We start from the raw sequence: 18,973 nt of genomic DNA, 5'->3' as shown, positions 1-18,973 counted from the left end.
ACATCGGGGATACATAACTTAAAATTGTGAAAACCTGAAAAATGATCTGCGATTAGTTGTGCAACTCGTCCTGCGCTCCGCCAGTCTCCCCCTCAGCAGATCCATCTTATTTCCTCCACGTCTCTCCCACCCTCTCTGTCTGTGTCAGACAGCTCTCTGGGCTGTTGCCAGTCAAGTTACATGAGCGAACAGGCGGCGGTACATTCCTGCTGAACATAGCTCTGCACTCAGGGGATTCCCTCCCCTGTCTCTCCCTCTGCCCGCTCTTTGTTTTTGTCCATTCCTGCGCCGTAGCGTCCAACTCGAGCCGCGGGCTGAACTTTCTATCAGAGGCATTCTTCGCCTTGTTTGTACCCTTTTTCTTTGTCGGGTAATCACGGAAAGGATGCAGTGTTGTTGTGCTGAAATGCAGCGAGCCATCCGTTATTTTTCACCTCGTGGCATAAGCCAAGTTTTCACACGCTCCTTTAGTTACAGTCACACGGCAACTCTTCACTTGCATTGCCAGCTTGTATTTTTTGTAAAGAACTTCTTGCATGCATAGAGGAGCTTGCCTGAATTCTCCGATGGTGACGGCAGGAGCTCAGAAACATGTTCATTGTTCAACCAAAATTAATTGTCTCCCCGTGACTGTGGCTGAAGACATTGTAATGTTCACAGCCGCTATAAGGAGTCTCCTTTTTGGGCCCTAACCAGAATTAAATCTAGCTTCTTAAATGTGAGAAATTGCTTCTTCTCATAGTCTTTTATTATGGTGAACTGAGTATCTAAATGTTTTTCACTGTTGGTGGATTTTGATCGAAAAAGAAAGGGCGATATAGACCAGTCAATTAGTAAATTGAGGCAATAATTGATGAAAGAAGGTAGTTATTTACAGTCTTTTTAAAATCATAATCGCACTGTGGAGTTATTTTGAGTCTATTGAGCAGAATTCCTACATTAAAATAAAAAAAAGTGCAACTAAAAAGTTCTTAACTCAGTCGCCAGAATAATTGCTGGCAGTGTACATTTCCATAAACTATGGATGTGATAAAACTTGACATTTCTTTATGTTGCAACTTTGTGTTCCTCTGGGTCCAATTTTCAATAAAATATTGTGTCAATGCTGTGCGGAGGGTCTGGTTAGGTTTAGGTACAAAAACAGTCGGTTAGAGTTACGAAAAGTTCATCTTTTGTCTTAATACCTGACTTCTTTCGAAGAAAAAAAAAAAATAATAATTTCCCTCATAGTCCTGAGGTCTCCTTAAAAATATCCAGTGGTGTCGTGCTTACAAATGTTGAAACATTGTCCTGAACAGTGGTCTCTAGCTTGGCAGCTGCCTTGCCGGTGACTTAATTATTATTTACAGACGTAACAATTCAATTTTTGCATGTTGGCAAACGCTTTTTATGATCCGTCTCTGCTGACTATTTTAATAGTACAATTGATTATTTCCATTACCTCTTAATATGTCCATTCTTGATAATCAATCAGTCATTTCCTCCTAAAATTACTTCAACTGTTAACCGAATAGTTTGTTGCCGCTGCTTTGTGATTCGATCTAAAACAACTGTTTGGATGGTTTATTAATTGTTTCAGTCATTTCTCTTCTTAACAGTAATGATTTGCTGTGACACATGTCATGTAATTTTTATATCTTTGGGTTCTGGACTTTTAGTTGGACAAAACAAGCAGTCTGAAGACATCGCCTCTGGCTCTGAGAAACTCTGAGCCTTTTTTCCCCCTATTTCTTTTACATTTTCAAGATTAATCGATAATGAAAATCATCATTAGTTCCAGCCGTAGTTGCAATTGCTGGAGATTTATTCAATTATGATGACTAGACTTGGCCTGCTTGTCCCAGTCCCGTTGCTCAGCCACATCAGCACACAGCAAATCAAATCACGTCCAAAAGTCTGCAAAACTGACTCAGGATCTTATGATATATAGAAGATGTGGGCAGTTGCGACGGAAAATATTCATAAACCATAACTTCTTGGCACAGGCTGATATATCTTTGCAGAGGGAGAGAACAAATAATTTCCACAAGTGTCCTCATATTGAACCACGAGCTCCTGGAGTCCAACCTGCCCCCTCTGTATCCCCTCTTTCCAACACTGTCGCCTCTGTCTCCTCTCGCTCTCTCGCTCTCCTTTACTCTCTGTTTTTCTGTTCTTTCACTCCTTCTCTTGTACGTCTTCTGTGTTAAAAGTCCAGACTACCAAGGCAGGCTTGTCTGAGTCCTGAGGCTGTTATTGATCGACTAACAAAGAGAGAGAGAGAGAGAAAGAAAGAGACGAGAGAGCCGGGCCAAGACGAAGAGGACGCCTTGAGAGCTTGTCTGAACAGGGGGGGGGTCTATTTCTGTCCGTCTCGATGCGTCATTATTGGACAGAAGACACCCAGGACACACGGGAGGAAGATGACTAACGGTTAGCGGGGGAGACGAGGACAGGAGTGGGAGGGGAGGGCGAAGGGTCAGGCCTAGTCTTAATAGGTCAGCGTTGATTTGAGAGATTGAGATGTAGACGGGCCGCTTTCAGTTGTCTGTAGCCTGAAGTCTGTCAGCTGCTGTCTGATGCGTGAACCTGGTACATCTCCAAGTGTTTCAGGTCGACTGTGTGTGTGTGTGTGTGTGTGTGTGTGTGTCCCAATGATGATGTGTATTACCGCAAAAAGGGAACAGGAAGAACTCACTGGAGGTCTATTGAGATTCAAGTCCTGACATGTCGCTCCTCACTCTCCCTTCTCTAAACACTCTCACTCACACACACAAGGAGACACACACAGACACACTGGGACATGGTTGATATCATCTCCATTTACAGCTAACACATTCCTTGGGACTGAGTGGAGACACACAGGCCAGAGCTCCCAGGGCTTTCCCTGAATGTCAAGCTACACGCACACATACACAGAAACACACACAGAGATGCTGTCCTTCCAGGAAAGGGTTGGATTTTCACCGAATCTGATTTTTTTTTGTATTCTGGCGCATATTCAAAAAAATATAGATTTCAATTCAAAGAAAAAGTGAAGCACAGTAAGACGGTGTTGTTTTGAGCAAATCGCAAATGCTGCGTTGTCCCGCAAGGCCAGCATTTTGTACGCATTAGTCGGTGTCTTATCAGGAGGAAAGGTTTTTTTTTCTCAAGTTCAGATTATTCCGTTGGTCTCTGAGGGTCACAGAGACTAAAACGCTACAGGAAGCATTTAAAAAGAAGCAGCTTTTAGAGTTTAGCTGCGTCAATCTCAATCCATTCGTTCTCATTCAGCGACCGGTCATCTGTTCCTCCGAACAGTGAAAGCAACCTTCAACAGGCACAACAAACTGGCCCTGTTTGAATCTCTGAACAAATCAGAGATGTGGGTGGCAATTGAGATGTCTGGAACCAGAACCTGCCAGACTGCAGAGAGTGCTACTACAGACACACTTTCCATTGCTTTCTGTCCGTCTTTTGTGAAGCCCAACACCACTTTTATCTTCCATCATGATAACACTCATTCCTGGAAACCACTGTGTCAAACAGCAAACACATGTTGACAGCGATGTAGACGGAAGTACAAAAGGTCGACACTTTGCTTTCTGGAGTCGAGAAGTAATATAAAGAAAAACTGTGCCTGTACACTGAATAGAAGCTCCCAAAATATCTATTGATGTGTTGTTTCACCTTAGCCTTGGAGTCCTGTCATCAGTTACATCCACATGAACACATCATACTGTTTTCAATACAGCACAAATTCCAAGATATCAATTCAATCAGAACATTCAAGATCCTCTAAATACAATAATGTTGGGAGGCAGCTGGTGGTTTTATCCATACCTGATTAATCCGCCATTTTTTCTTTTTTATCATCCATCATTCGCTCAGCCTCTTATTTGTCTACAAAGAATGAAAAAGTCCAAGATGATGTCATTAACCTGCTCATTTTGACTGACCAACCGTCCAAAATCCAAAGAGCTTCAGTTCTTTGAGACAAGCCAAATGCAACAAATCGTTTCAAATGTTTGTCACTGCAACAGCTAATCCGGTTGATCGATTGATATTGCATCATTTAATAAATATAATAAACACATCAATCGAAGACAGTTTGGCAACATGATTCACAATGATTGGCCTGTTTACACACAGAGAGGACTCACCATTATTCAGCACATTCATGATGCAATAAATGAACAAACATCGATACACATGAGTTACCCGCTGTAGCAGAATCAATAAGTGGAAATGAAAGTTTACAGACTCATCCTCTCGGCTGACTGGAGACCTGGATCTCGATTCCAGACCTAAAACCCATCAGAAACGTGGAAGCCGATGATTTATGACAGGTGATGAATTGTTGGCAGATGACAGCAGTGATTCAATAAACAGCCCTCTGCTGTCTCTGTGCATCTGTGGGTTTTCAACTTCAGGTGAGAGAAAAAAAAAAAAAAAAAAAAGGTTCTTCTCACTCAGTTTTTATCAATTTCTTTTTTCTCCACTCAGAAGCTGTCGGGTTCAGGTCCATTTTTAGAGGTGGCAAAGAGCTGTGTTGTTGAGCAGATCAGGTTTCAGCAAACATCCGTGAACTATTAATAAATCATGGATTGCTCGACGCAGCGGGATGCTGCCGGCTTCATGGTGTTTGTGTGTCTGGGTGCTCATACGTGTGTGCCTGCAAGCATAAATCCTACCGTGAGCCGTAACCTTAGACTGAAGCGAACCTTTAAACTTTTCACACTCGGGTGAGAAAAGAAAGTCTGTGTGTCTCCTGTGTATTGCAGCCACCAACCACCCCCAGTACTTGTGCTCCCGTTGTTGCTTCCGTGTCATAAAAAGAACGCTTCCAGAACAGCCTTAATTTGCGTGAAACTTTAACTAAAAACAGCAACCCAAACTTGTGAAATTGTAGACCTAAACCCAATAAATCATTCTCCTGTTTTCTAACCTTTAACGACACTAACCAAAACTAAAGTGGCGCCACAAAAACCATTTAAACCGCACCATTACTCAATTTGAGGTTCCAGGGCAATTACTCAAGACGTCTTGGTTTGAGATTTTAACAAAAAAACAACTCCTGGATGGGAGGACACGTCGTAATCAGGACGAGACACACCTACAGGGGCTGGGACGAGAATAAGAGATGGGCTGAAAGAAGACGAGCGACAGAAAGGGGGGAAGAGATTTAAACGGAAAGGGAAGAGAGGTTAAAGAGAGAAGGTGGAGGGATGTGCGCGTGGTGATTTGTGATCCACGGGAGACAGGCAAAGGGCTCATTTTCCCCGGGCTCTGAGAGAACATAACAGGCCCGGGCGCTGTGTGTTTCCTCCTGATAACGCTTGCATGCTCTCGTGCTGGCTCCCATGTGCACTAGAATTCAACCCGCATACGTTCTGAGGACCAGACTTGCTCATTTGTGGGTTGTGGGCCGATAAAAAGACAGATAACTAAGATTTGGATCAGATGTGCATCCCATTTTCTGCTGCTGTATTATTCCACTCCTCTACATTTATTTGATAATGTTAGTCACTAGTGACTTTGCAGGTTCAGATTAGTCAGTGTTGAAAGGCTGAAGTGTTGTGGGCAGGTCATTAGGGACTTTAAGTGGTGATATAGCAGGAACCACTACTGATAATCATCAGTCCCTAGCTGTAGCTGATGATGTTTATTCAGTTATCGTTCCCAAGGTCCCAAATTATGCAAATTATCAGGTCCACACTTTTATTTTGGGTGTCTACTAGAAAATGTAGATGCTTTATTACTCAAAACACACATTATCATGCTGCCCATTGCTGCAGCACCTCTTCTCCCTCCGTCTAAATGCTCTATTTTTCAGTGCCTGTCTCTTTAAGGCCCTTTTCCCGAAAAGTCCAGTCTGTTCTGATTGGTCAGCTCCCACAGGCCTGAGCAGGCACCGCCCACTGTGTTTACACATTGGCGCTGCTGGAGTTTTTACAGCCACCGCCGTGCCAGGGGTGTTGTTGTGGGAGGCAACAGTATAGTAGTGGCATCACAACTTTACAGAAGTCCTGACAATCTGTTAAATATGAATACCGAATACAGTATTTTATACAGCGCCCGCTTTATAACCAGAAAAGACGTCAGCGTGTCACTTGCTACAGTGTGAGACCTTCACGTTTGACTATTGTGATGCCAAAAATGGTAAAGACTTACAAGTATTCCTGTGACTTCTACTCTTGGCGAGTTGGAAAAAGCCTCTCAAGTGTCTCATTCTTTCTTATTTACAGCATGTGTAAACACAAAGACATTCACTGGAAATGGAAGAGATGATGATAAAGGGAGGTTTAAAAAAGTCAGAAAGCCCTCTCAAGATGTTAAAGAAGTGGAGATTGAATGTTTTCTCCTTGCTTTCTTTGCTTTTTTTTTAATTCCGCCGGACAGCTACCATGCTTCATCCTGTCCCCACAGCCGCAGTTTTGAATTGTGATGAGGGTAAAACAAAAAAACAGAGAAACAAAGTGTGAAATAAAAGACAAATATGGCCTTGTTCAGTCTGAATCCCGTAGCGGTCCAGACAAAGGCTTCATCACACCCCACCCTGCCTAACACTTCTTTCTCTTTTTTTTATCAGCCCTGCTTGACACATGAGATAAATCTCACCGATTAGTAGACATGTCTGGCACCTGATAAATACGGTTTTGAGTGATTTTTTTTTTCACCGGAGTGTTGAGGGGTATTCATCCATTTGTGGCAGATAACAAAAAAAAGGCGCACAGTCTGAAAGAGCTGCTGCTCCCAGACTGCAGATTTCTGCGCTCAGCCGGAGGACGTGGTGCTAAAATGTGGACAGCGAAGAGATTGAGCTCGGCGTGTTAGCTTTGAAGTTAATTTGACAAGCGCACGTACGCTTCAGTCTCACCTGTGAGAAGAAAATATCTGCTGTAATGTGCTGTCGCCTCGGAGGCAGGGAGTGTGTGAGAGAAAGTGTGATACAAGGGAGTGAACTGGTGCTGGTGAGTGAGTAAACCCGCGTGTGTGCGCGTGTGTTGGTGTGTTGAAACATCATTACCTTGGGATCTGAGCGCACGGCCAGACATCATTAGGCTTTAAGGTGAGAAAGTCTCCACGGCACCAGTTTTTTGCGGTCCGACCGACCCAGCAGACACGCCGTTTAAGATCATTTATCTGGGTCTGCATGTATGCCCGCGTGTGTGCGTGAGCGGAAAGAGTGTGTTTACGTGCATGTTATTTATTTATTTTGCCTGGTAATATGCCTGAGCCTTCATTATAGCAGGAGCCATAACTTTGATAAATCACTTGGGCTCGGGGCCCTCACTGCTTTCACAGTATTAGAAAACTAATTGAAATTCTCTTCTGCCCCCTCCTTTCTCTCTCTCTCTCTCTCTCTCTCTCTCTCTCTCTCTCTCTCTCTCTCTCTCTCTCTCTCTCTCTCTCTCTCTCCCCCTCTCTCCCTCTCTCTCTCTTTTCACCCTCTTCCTCTCCTCCCGTCTCTGTCGCAGGGGCCAAACAGTACCGTGTTTCTTCAGCTGAATAGAAGCCAAAAGGGGGAAAATGTCATCACTGATTTAATAGGCGTAGTCTTACTCAGAAACACACACACACACACACACAAACACACACGCACAGCCGACTCTCGTCCACCCGCCACACAAACTCACTCTGCACTCTGGGGAGTGTGAGGAATCCTGATAATGTCATCATAGGAATCTCCATAATGTACCCCGGTCTCCTGCGGGCTCCAGTGTGACGCTGCCTCTCCTCTCCTCTGCTTTTGATTAGATCAGGGATGAGATTTGAGGTTTAGGTTGATGGGATTTAGAGTTTAGATACTTGTTTCTATGGCCATGATCCCCCCGCTGTCCTCTGATTGAGGGTCTAGTTTGACTCGTTGCCTGGGTTCTCCCAGCTGCCGCTGGATTTAGGGTTTAGTCGTCTCATTGTCCGTGATCCCCCTGCTGCTACTAGATTTGTTTCATTTGCAGGGATCTCTCCGTGCTGCAGCTCAGATCAGGGTGTGGTTGTTTTGTTGCGCAGGATCTCCCAGATGAAAATTTGTTTTTTGTTTTATTGTCCAGGATCTCCTTGCCGCCGACCGGATTTAGAGTTTGGTTGTTTTATCGCGCGCGGACTCTCAGCTGTTGCTAGATTTAGGGGTTTAGTTGTTTTGTAGTGCAGGATCCCCCCGCTGCCACTGGATTTCGTGGGTTTTAGTCTTTTTTAATATCCAGGCACTGCTACTGTTTGTGTGACACTTGGGGCTTTGTGTCCACCCGGCAACCCCTCCTCTCTCGCCGGGTGAGCTTTGTAGTGTGAAGCCAAAGATTTAGCGATGGAAGCAGAGAGTCTGTGTGTATATGTGAGGTGGCTTGTGTGGACCGGGGAGGGGTTTTCGTGGAGTCCTGTCAGCACACAAAATTCTCTCTGCAAACATTCCTCTGACGTGATGCAACCCCAGGAGAGCAGGGCAGGCATGTGTGCCTACGAGTATTTTTTTTCGACCGGCGGCGTGCGCCTGTTGCCCAGACAAAATCCATACCGTACGCACCCAGACACACTGCGGGCGCATAGCTGCACATAAACACTCGCGTGCATACGTTGCATGTGTGTGCGGCTAATGAGGATGTGTTGATTGATTAGACTGCAGTAATTAGCTGGAGTGTGAAGGCCTGGAAAGGTCTCCGCTCTGGTGGGAGTGTCCCCCTCTGGAGAGACATTGAACTGTGCTATGCACCATTACGCTACACACCACAGAGACGGTCCCATCCATATCTCAGATGTGGGGTGAGTCATCTCTCCGAGGCAGACCGAGGAGGTGCGGGCGTGAGGAAGGATGTTTGCCGTGTGTGTGTGTGTGTGTCAGAGATATAAGGATGTTTGCGGCGCGGAGATGTGTGTTGCAGAGTGAGATGTGCTTGTGCCAGCAGTTTCTTTTCCTGCTCCGTGTGGCCCGAACACTGACCTGATCCTCTGCCTGACAAATCAACTCTCGCCCTCTCCTCCTCCTCCTCCTCCTCCTCCTACCGCTCATTTGTAGTTTTACTTCCTGTCTGCTGCACAGATTTCTTTTGTGCATCACAGGGCCGCTTCTAGTAAATGCAAATAATATGGTATTAAGTATGACAACCTCCCGTCTGTATCCTCCCTCCTACTGAGTTTTAGTGGCTGCCGGATGAATTGCTGCACGAAAGCGTTGTAAACAGTGCCCCCACATGTGCAACTGGGGAATTACACATGATGCAGTGATTTTTGAAGGAATTTTTGCGGCACTTTTTGCTTCTACCGCCTCTCATCTCTGCCGTTTCACTTGATCTGAGCAATCAAAAGATGACTCATTCCCAAAGGGTGACAAAAAAGTAAAAAGGCAGAAAAATAAGTTGCACTAGCACAAACAAATGAGCTTTTTACAGGATGTGTCGAGTGATTGATCGAGCCTATATCAAAGACAATTTATCGTGCGAAAACTGAGCTAATGCAAGTCTTTTCTCTTTCCCAACAGGAAGTTCTACTACATCACTCTGCTGAGGGACCCCGTGTCTCGATACCTCAGCGAGTGGCGGCATGTGCAGCGGGGAGCAACGTGGAAAACGTCCCTGCACATGTGCGATGGACGGACCCCGACGCCAGAGGAGCTGCCCTCCTGCTACGAGGGCTCCGATTGGTCGGGGTGCACCCTGCAGCAGTTCATGGACTGTCCCTACAACCTGGCCAATAACAGACAGGTACAGAGAAAACGCTTTTAACCACACCAGTAGCGGTGATGGAAGGCAATAAAAACTGCACGCTATAAGCTTCAAAAGATGGAATATGTTGCCAGGTTGTCTGCAGGAGCATACAAATCCTCAGCCATTAAACTTTGCTTTTGGGCTTCTCTCGGCCATGTTCTACAGACCCTGTTTTATTGCAAAACACTCAAACAAGCAGCTGATTTCATCACCGCTGTCCCGAGCTAACCTGCATCTTAGCACCTGGCCAGACTTCTAGCATCATAAATCCATACCTACTGGAAAATACCAACAGAGGGAAGACATCTCTGTGGAAAACAACGATGTATCTGATGGTAGAATTAAATACTTTGTAGATAGATAACCATTTTTTTTTTTTAAGCAAGTGAAAGTTATACACAAATGTCCGAAAGATCTAATATGAGTTGTACACATGTGAGCTCACACACATAAACAGTCAGGGTTTCGCCCGCTGGCCACAAACACCTCCAATTCACAGCTTCTTTTCTCATGCTATCTCAGTCTCCCACCTAAACGTGTTGGCCAGCTTATCTCATCTGAGCCCGGGGCTTTTATTACTCAGGGTCCAATAACTTATGAATGTGGCACACTCTCTCTCTCTCTCACGCACACACACACACTCTTGAGGCACCCTGGTGGACGAGCAAGCTGAGGTGCACACGGTGTACTCTTGCGGCTCCAAATCATCAGTATGCAGTACCTGTTCCTGTACTGTAGCACAACAGCTCCAGATTGCACTCAGTGATGAAGTGATCTCTCATTCTGGAGCAAATCCACCAGAATCAAAGTGAATTTAGTTTGTTAAGTGAAAAAAGAATGTGGCTAATGACACAGAGATGTCCTGAAGTAGGTACGTAATATTGGATTTGCAACACAGACCAGGGCTGAAACTACTAGATTCAGTCGTTTTCAGTTATTTAAGCTGTCGCCTGTTTTCAATTACTTTCTTTAACTCCTTTGTTGACGTGTTTTGATTTATAAATTATCAAAAAAATGAAAGAAATACCACCATAATAACTTTCCAAACCTCCAAAGGATGTCCTCATTTACTTCATCAGAGTTGGTCTCACTGTTAATGTAGAATGCTGTCACGGAACATGACTTTGGTTGTTTACAGCACAAACATGTCTGATGTAATGTGATGAAGTGAAATAATCGTTTTTGAGTGTCAATTACCACAGCTGCAAATTAAAATGCAACTTGAAAATGCTTGAAAAGTCCTCAGAAGATGTAGGAACCCTGCAATTAGTCACCCAACAAAGAAATGTGTCTGCGGCGACATAACTGATGGATCGTTGTCCATCATACTCGGAGCAAAAACAGCTAATTTTTTTTTCAAGCTCTCAAAGACTATTTTTAGTTTTTCTGTCATTTATGAGAGAAGATTTTTCAGCTGTGAGTCAGACAAAATAAGCAAATTGAAGATATCACTGTGGCCTTTGTGATATTTCATGGACTGAATAATTAACCCAGAAAATAATCAGAGATTAAATCAATTATAAAAAATTGGTTGCAGTCATAGTTAGATGACTCATCAATTATCTTGCCATCAGTTAATTCTCTGTTATTTCAGCTTTTCAGCATCAGTGCCACAAATGGAATGTTTCATTAAAAACAAGTGAGATCTCCACATTCCCTTTTGTCGCTTGACTGTAAAACTGAAGCAGAATTCCAGAAGATGTTAAAACTCACCTCATTGATTTTCACTTTAAGATCAGGATCTTGCTGTATGTTCCTTAATCTAAACATCCGCTGCCTTCTCTAACTCCCATCACTTCCTGTTCCCGCGTCTGTAGGTGCGTATGTTGGCAGACCTGAGCCTCGTCGGCTGCTACAACATGTCCACGGTCCCAGAGAAGAAGAGGGCCCAGCTCCTCCTGGAGTCAGCCAAGAAGAACCTACGAGACATGGCTTTCTTCGGTCTGACCGAGTACCAGAGGAAAACCCAGTTCCTGTTCGAACGAACCTTCAGGTTGCGCTTCATCAGGCCGTTCATGCAGTACAACAGCACCCGCGCTGCAGGGGTGGACCTGGACAACGCTACGGTGAGTGCTGCTGCTAGTTTAGGCTTCTCTTACTTAACAACAGAAAGTCAGTGGTGGAAAGTAACCAAGTATATTTAGTCAAAAACTCGATCTAACCCTCAAAGACTCAGACAGCTAAAACAATGTAACGTCTTTAAACCCATGAAAATGTGAAGTTTCTCAGCTTTTCAGTGGTATCACACGTCTTGTTTGGGCCTTCAGGGGCTCCGTAGTGATTGTGATTGATGCTTTGTCAATTAGGAAATGTCAGATATAGACACAAAATCATATAGAAGTCTAAAACATCCATGTACATCTTTTTAGTGTAGAAAAAAATGAACTTTCTGAAGGTCACGATAAAAAGTTTGACTGGCAAAAGCAAAATTGGGACTTTAATGAAGCCGGACTGAAACTTTAGGTTGTCCTGATTTGATGCTGACCGCTAGAATAGTGCAGGGAAGACAACATTGTTCTGTGTCTGTGACTGTAAAGTAGCATTCTCGGGTCCCTTTGCTTTATTTGATCATTTCTATTTTATGCGTTTTATACCTCTACCTCACTACATGTGTTTGACAGATGTAATTACAAGTTACTGCACATAATGCAATTTTACGATTGGCTCCCAACCTTTTTGGTTTGTGACCCCTCACTGAAAAGGCTAGAGAACAGTTGGGTATCTCAGTCTTAGGTTTGGAACCACTGCTGCAAGCAACTAACGATCATTTTCGTTCATTGGTTAATCAGCTGATTGGTTTTTGACTAACTGATAGTTCAGTCTATAGAAATGCTCCCCACAATTTCCCAGAGCCCAGAGTGACGTTTCGTCCAATCAACAGCCCAGAACGTCAAAAACTCATTTACTTTCAGAAATGACAAAGAAAAGCAGCAAATCTTCACATCTAAGAAACCTGAACCAACTATTTGATCGACAAATTTGCTTTAAACAGTCAAGTTGTTATCAAAATAGTTGGCAACTAATTTTCTTTCATTATCATTGTATTATCTTATAGTTGCAGCTCAGTACTTTGACTTTGATACTTTAAACCCATTTTGCTGATAGGATCTCTGAAAGATGAAGGATTTTTAGTTAGATGTATCTTCTTTCTAATGATTATAGAGGGAAAAAAAACATCTTATTGTCTTAAGATTAGTTTTGTAATTAGCGAACAACTCTCTCAGTAAATAAACATGGCAGCCGTGGCAGATCCATTTACAGGTTGGAAATAAAACACTTATTTCAAACAGAAGTGAAAAAAACTAGTTGGAGAAAAGAAGTAGAGGAAGAGAGAAGCAGAGAGTAAACACAGCGGTCTTATATAGCTGTGAAATGAGTTGGGATGACTGTCACTGTTGAAAAACAGCAGCTTCAAACATGTTCTTCACACTTTGATTGGACCAATGCGGGAGTTCTTAGGCTCAATTTTCCCAGCGAAAAAAATATCCTCCAGTACACAGTAGACCAGCGATTTATACATCAAAACCAGTTGGGAGGAGAGAAAAAATAAAATGTGCCCCGCTGACAGCCGCGGTGGAGAGCTGGACCTGATTGTTATTACCAAAAAAAGAAAGGAATATCACGTGGAGACGTTTTTCGGCAGGTGTGCCAGGCTGTGTTGGGCATTTTGAGTGAAAATAAGTTTTTCTTTTTTAAATCAACTTTTAAATTAAATACTTCTAAAGGTGCTTTTTAAAATTGTGACATTATTCAGTTATTTATAAAAAAAAGCCAGGTAATTACATCAGCGGGTTCTTTACACCTCCTGCAAAGCTGCTGAAAGCCCACTTATGCCGTCGTGGCGGCAAGATCCCAGTGAGTCATTATTGATGGAGACCGGTTCCTAAATTATATGATGACTGCTCTCTGATACATGAAGTCTTTGTGCTGACGACTTGAGCTCAGCGCCGTCTTCCTGGCATTGTGCCGGTGTCCCCCGTGCTGCCGATCAAACATCTCTAATTTTCGAACACTGATGCGACGCGTCGCCTCCCTGTGTTCTCACACACATTGCCCACAAATGAAATCCAGCACTCTATCACAGATTTCAAAGGGATTCTCTTAATTAAACAAATTTTTTCCCCCTCTGTGTTGAATTCGCACGCAGCAGATGACACACGCCGATGCAGCCAGCTGCACTGCACAACCACATATCAAACACGTTTCTGTTATCTCGCTCCACATATTGCCGACGCACTGTTCTCCCTCCATGTAGACGTCCTGTAAAGCTTTTTTACAAATGTCATGTATTAGGGCGATTTCGCTGCTGGAGCCTTCCCAGGAGAGTGATAACCTTTTGAGAAATTCAAGCTCTTTACCTGCGTTTCAAGAAAGGAACCAGGTGAAATGTAAAAATAGTGCCAGCTGCCAAAATGTCTGGTACTTTCTAAAACACCTTTCACTCACTCACCAGCATTTGGCTTTTATCTTTAGGGGGAAAGAGTCAAATCAACACACGTCCTATGTCCAATGACTGTGTCTCTGAGCCTCTGACGCTGTGTCCATCTCTCATTATGAGTTCATGGTTTACCTGTGTTTAAAAAGCCTGCATATACATTCTAATTTGGTGTGAAAATATAAGGTCAAGTAAGGAATGACAAAGTTGAACCTGGCTCAACCTTTTTTGCAATAGTTTGCAATGACTTTTTAGAGATTTGAAATACCACAGTTCTAAACTTAAACTGCATAAATCTGCTCCCCAAACTGGACTTCTTGGATTCAATTTCCTATTTATGACTGTCTCACCATTACTCCTTCACCTGGTGTAGTTTCTAATGCATGGCTGTTTTCGGTGTGAATGCCCAGTAATAATTTAAGAACTGTAATTTGGGTTTAACGGTGCTACAACGACAGCAAATGGTCTCAAAACTGCTCCTAAGACACATTTTCAAGTCAACCAAGGAAAGAATTCAAACACGAATCATCACTGTTGCAAAACAACATTCTTCCAGTTGCGAAAGGCTTTGAACGCCATGTTTTTTGTACAAGGTCGGTGACACTCTCCTAAACATCAGCAGAGAGGAGTCATTTCCTTAAGAAGTTTAGAAGGTCGATAGAATTCTTTTGACTCCCACACTGTTGGAGTGTTCAGTCTCCTTCTCTGCCTCCGCATGTCTGCCCTTCCTATTTGTTTATTTCATCCACTCAAACATCATACTTGAGCAACAGTTAATACAATGGAAGGAGTTTAGTTGCATTGATCCTGCAACCGACTGTAACTTTCTTCATGGTCTTTACCCACTTCTTCTCCTTTGTGCTTTTCTTCCTCTAAACTAACTTATAAAAACTTTCTACCTGTTCCTCCCTCAGGTCCAGCGTATAGAGGAGCTGAACGAGCTCGACATGGAGCTCTACGACTACGCCAGGGACCTGTTCCAGCAGCGCTACCAGTACACCCGGCAGCAGGAGAGGCGGCAGCAGCGCATCAAGAACCACCTGCAGCAGACCCACCAGGGCCTGGGCCTGGGCGTCAACCTGTGGCCCTCCCACAGCCGGCAGAGCTCGGTGTCAACACTGGAGGACGGGGAAGGGGAGCGGGAGGAGCGGGAGGAGGGCGAGGAGGGAGGCAGAACGGAGGAGGCGGGCAGCAGGCTCCCCACCGAGGACTACATGAACCAGATTATCAACCGCTGGTAGCAGCAGAATGAGAACAAACACACAGACATGCATATGTAATGTGAAATACACACACACACACACACACACACACACACACACATACACATACACATACACAGAGCGTGGCGCCTGCATCAAAGACCCAGATGACTGACAAACAGACTTTAGCAGAGATTTATGGAGCTATGGCGAGCTGGGCTTGGTCGATTGCATCAGCTCGTGTTATTTGCGCCTCGCCCAGTTGTTATTAGCTCCCGCTTGCCCTTTCCCCCCCTCTGAGTTTCTCTGTCTCTCCTGTCATCATTACTGACTGAGCAGAGAGATATTTTTAAGAGTTGCTGACAACCGAGTGTCTCATCCATCTCTCCCTCCTCCTCCCCCTCCTCCTCCTCCTCCTCCTCTTCCTTCTCCTCCTGTGTTCCTTTCGTTCTCTGTGGCCTAATATGGAGCATGAGAAAATAAAAATTTTAAGTCTGTGAATTCCCACTAATCTTTGCTAAAAAGGACCAGTCTACTTCCTGGATGCTCCAGTATCAAAGGGACTTTGGAGAGCTATAAGAGTACGCTGATGGCTGAGCTCAACACAGAAAAATGGTGGGAGCACATGAGAGACTGAACTCGGATGAAAGAAGAGTGGGACCGAGTTGTGTAATAAAGCTTTCTGCTTAAAAAAAAAAGAAAAAAAATCAGCCATTTCACCCATGAACACGCTTTGGTCATGAAATAGTGACAGTCTCATTCTCATTTTAGGATGATTTTATTTGTATTTTTCTTTGTGTTTATGCTTTTTTGAAAGCAGAATTGTAATAACACTGAGACCAATATTGCTGCCTAAAGAAAAGTGATTCCTTTATTTCTTTATTTTTATTGGTTTTATATAAGTCAAAGCTAACGAATCAGATGGACGAACAATGGACCATAGCCATTACTAAAGCCTTGTATCTTGTTGTGGAGGGGGGTGGCCTGTTTCTCAGTTGAAGGTTCCCAAAGCTCCTGTCGCTTAACGACTTCATTATTTCTCCTTTTCTCTGTCTTTTTTATTTCTTTCCATGCGTCTCAGTCCTGCAGAGAATAACAGCCAATTACAGAGCTGATTCTCGCATAGGTGTGAAGAAAATCAAAGGCAGGGAGAGGAGTGAGTCTGCTGCAGGTTGTTGCCAGGAACCGTGCCGTGTGAGCGGCAAGCGCTTTGGAAGCCTTAACTCAGACAAATGCTCGAGATGGGAGTTGTGGAACTACTGGTCACCATGGCAATGTGAGCCCTTAATGTAGTGGGTGGCATTTTTGTAAGTCTTTTTTTTTTTTTCTTTTTTTTTTTTCCCCTCTGACCAAGAGCTGAGTTGTAAAAGCGCCGGTCACAAGCAAGCCTCCTTCCCACCTGCTGAAAGGGCACGCACAGCGCCGGTGACCCGTAGTTCATTAGTGCGACCAGTGTTTACCCTGAAGAACGCGCGGGGTGAGGTAGCAGTGCCTCTATGTACTGGGATCATTAGTCAACATAATAATTGCCAGATATTACGTCTGCATTATACTTCAGTGATTTGAATGACTACTCGTGTGTCTGCGTGGATGAGTGTGTTTCTGTGTGTGTAAATAGTATGTACAGTATGCCTTTGATTGGCGTATGTGTATGCCTTTGTAAATAGTGTGCCTGAGCGAGAGAGGATGAGTTTTGTGAGTGACTGGTTCCATGACCAATTTTTTTCTTGCCATGTTCTGGTGGTGGAGGGCGCCGCAAACGAAGTCCCTCCAGCAGCATGTCACAGCGGCGTGACCGTCGCAGCGATGCAAGCCAATAATACTCCCCTCTGCCCTTTTTCCTTTACAGCTTCATGTCCCCCCTGTCCTCGTCTCCTCCCCATGACGCGGTTATATGAGGACTGTATCACTATGATTATCTAAAATCCTAATTTATAGGTTCAGAAATCTGCCTGTGTGACGCGTCTTTGCTCTGTACGGCAAAATTTACAAGTAGGGTTGGTTGACAATCCCCACCGGTGCATCACATATTCACAAGGCGGACATTTACCTCGGAGACTGAGCTTAAATGTCGTGCTTTTGTTTTCCAGGTTGCAAGTCATGTTAGCCAGGAAGTGCTTAAATGCTAGTGTTAGCAAATGAGCAATCAAATATGTTGTTTTGCCTTTAAAAGGGTTGAACAAATGATCGACTACTTGCAACCTGGAACACAGCAGCATGACAGCATAACAACTTGACGTCTGAGAAAAGTGGCCTTTGTATGATTACGGTATATTGCACCAAATTCTCAAAATGTTATTGAACCCCAACCCTATCCACATCCAAATGATCTTAAGAATAAGAGGGGAAAGCAATAAGACCTTGGGGCACAGAATGTAAAAAAGCGTGAAGGGAAAAAAGACGCGTCACATCACGTTTTAATCAAACTGAATGTAGTTATGAAAGTTTGGTGTCAACCGGAGGCGAAGGGGAGGATGCAAGCAAGCTTCCTTTTGAACTAAGCTAAATAATAAGTTGTATCCGGTTGTTAACAGTAGAGTTATTTTAAAGTCAGAAGAACAAAAGTAGAAATCAACTTTTTTATCTGCCCACCCTCTCCCTGTTAAGGTTCAACTAATCAGCCTGGATCCTCTCCTTTTTGATCAGCGTCTTTCAGATCAGGGATGATTCATGACGGGAAGGAGAGAAGAGCAAGGGGGGGGGGGGGGGGCGATGATGAAAGGTATTTGGATACATCCAGAGTCAATGTGCTGCTTTTTGTGTAGCCTTCAAAGTAACAAAAATGGACATGGAAAGAGAGATGTCCCTCTTTTCTTTTTTTTTGTGCGTGTTTTTCGTATTAACTTCCCCTTCATTGTACTCTTGAAACTGGAGACCTGAAAACACTGCAGCTCCGGGCGTTGTGCCCACAACCCTCTTATTCAAAGTCAGACCCGCTCTTGGACTGCGCTCCAAACCCATATCTGGCTGTTCGTTCGTGGTCAAATACAGAATACAAAACTGATTATTTTACCCTGAGAGTGTTTTTCTTTTTATTATTTTTTCAATTTCAAGCAGTCCCTCAAAATAAAAAAATGCTCGTACCTGAACAGTGTGTGAAAGTAAAAACTATCCTTTCACTGAAATGATTCCAGGATTTGATGCTGTAAAGCTGTACTCAAATATTTTATGTCTCATCACTATGTATATCTGATGTCTTAACTTTTCCTTTGTGACAATGAAGCAACCCAGGTGTCGCTAACATCATCCTGTTTTATTTTTTTAAAAAAAGATGTGTTAAAAAGAGTGTGATAGAGACTTGTTTTTTTGTTTTTTTGTTTTTTTTTTTGGATCGGTGTGCAGTCTGTCTCTGGCTCCTTCTGTATGCATCATTCTGGGTTTGTTTCTTATGATTGCAAAAATGACTCATCAAGCCACCAATTAAAATATTTCATTTTTACAGACCTGACTGTGTTGTGGTTGTCATTGCATATCATTTATGAAGTCGCTAGCTTTGTCGCTCTATTATCAAGTGCAAAGGTATGAAAAACACTTCTACTCTTTTTTTTTTTTTTCTACATCCGAGTTCCTGAACTTGAGATTCAGCAACATAATCGTATGAGAAACACTCAGTTAGGGATTTTTCTTGACAACCTGTGTGGGAGATTTGCCCTCTAGGTTTCTGCACTTTC

At 43.6% G+C, this 18,973-nt stretch overlaps 1 protein-coding gene across 1 annotated transcript in view; it reads left to right on the top strand.

The window, feature by feature from the left end:
• The window catches only part of hs6st1a (heparan sulfate 6-O-sulfotransferase 1a), a 61,156-nt gene extending 42,410 nt beyond the window's left edge, over positions 1 to 18,746 (top strand). The window contains exons 2-4 of the mRNA XM_030444034.1: positions 9,440 to 9,662; positions 11,483 to 11,731; positions 15,015 to 18,746. Of these exons, the coding sequence (XP_030299894.1) occupies positions 9,440 to 9,662; positions 11,483 to 11,731; positions 15,015 to 15,341 (799 nt within the window). The 3' untranslated portion in view covers positions 15,342 to 18,746. The remainder of the gene's footprint in view (positions 1 to 9,439; positions 9,663 to 11,482; positions 11,732 to 15,014) is intronic.
• The last annotated feature ends 227 nt before the right edge of the window (positions 18,747 to 18,973 follow it).

Source organism: Sparus aurata, chromosome 16, assembly GCF_900880675.1.
Source record: "Sparus aurata chromosome 16, fSpaAur1.1, whole genome shotgun sequence".
In the NCBI taxonomy this organism is placed as follows: domain Eukaryota; kingdom Metazoa; phylum Chordata; class Actinopteri; order Spariformes; family Sparidae; genus Sparus; species Sparus aurata.
This window is presented reverse-complemented; position numbering and strand designations above follow the sequence as displayed.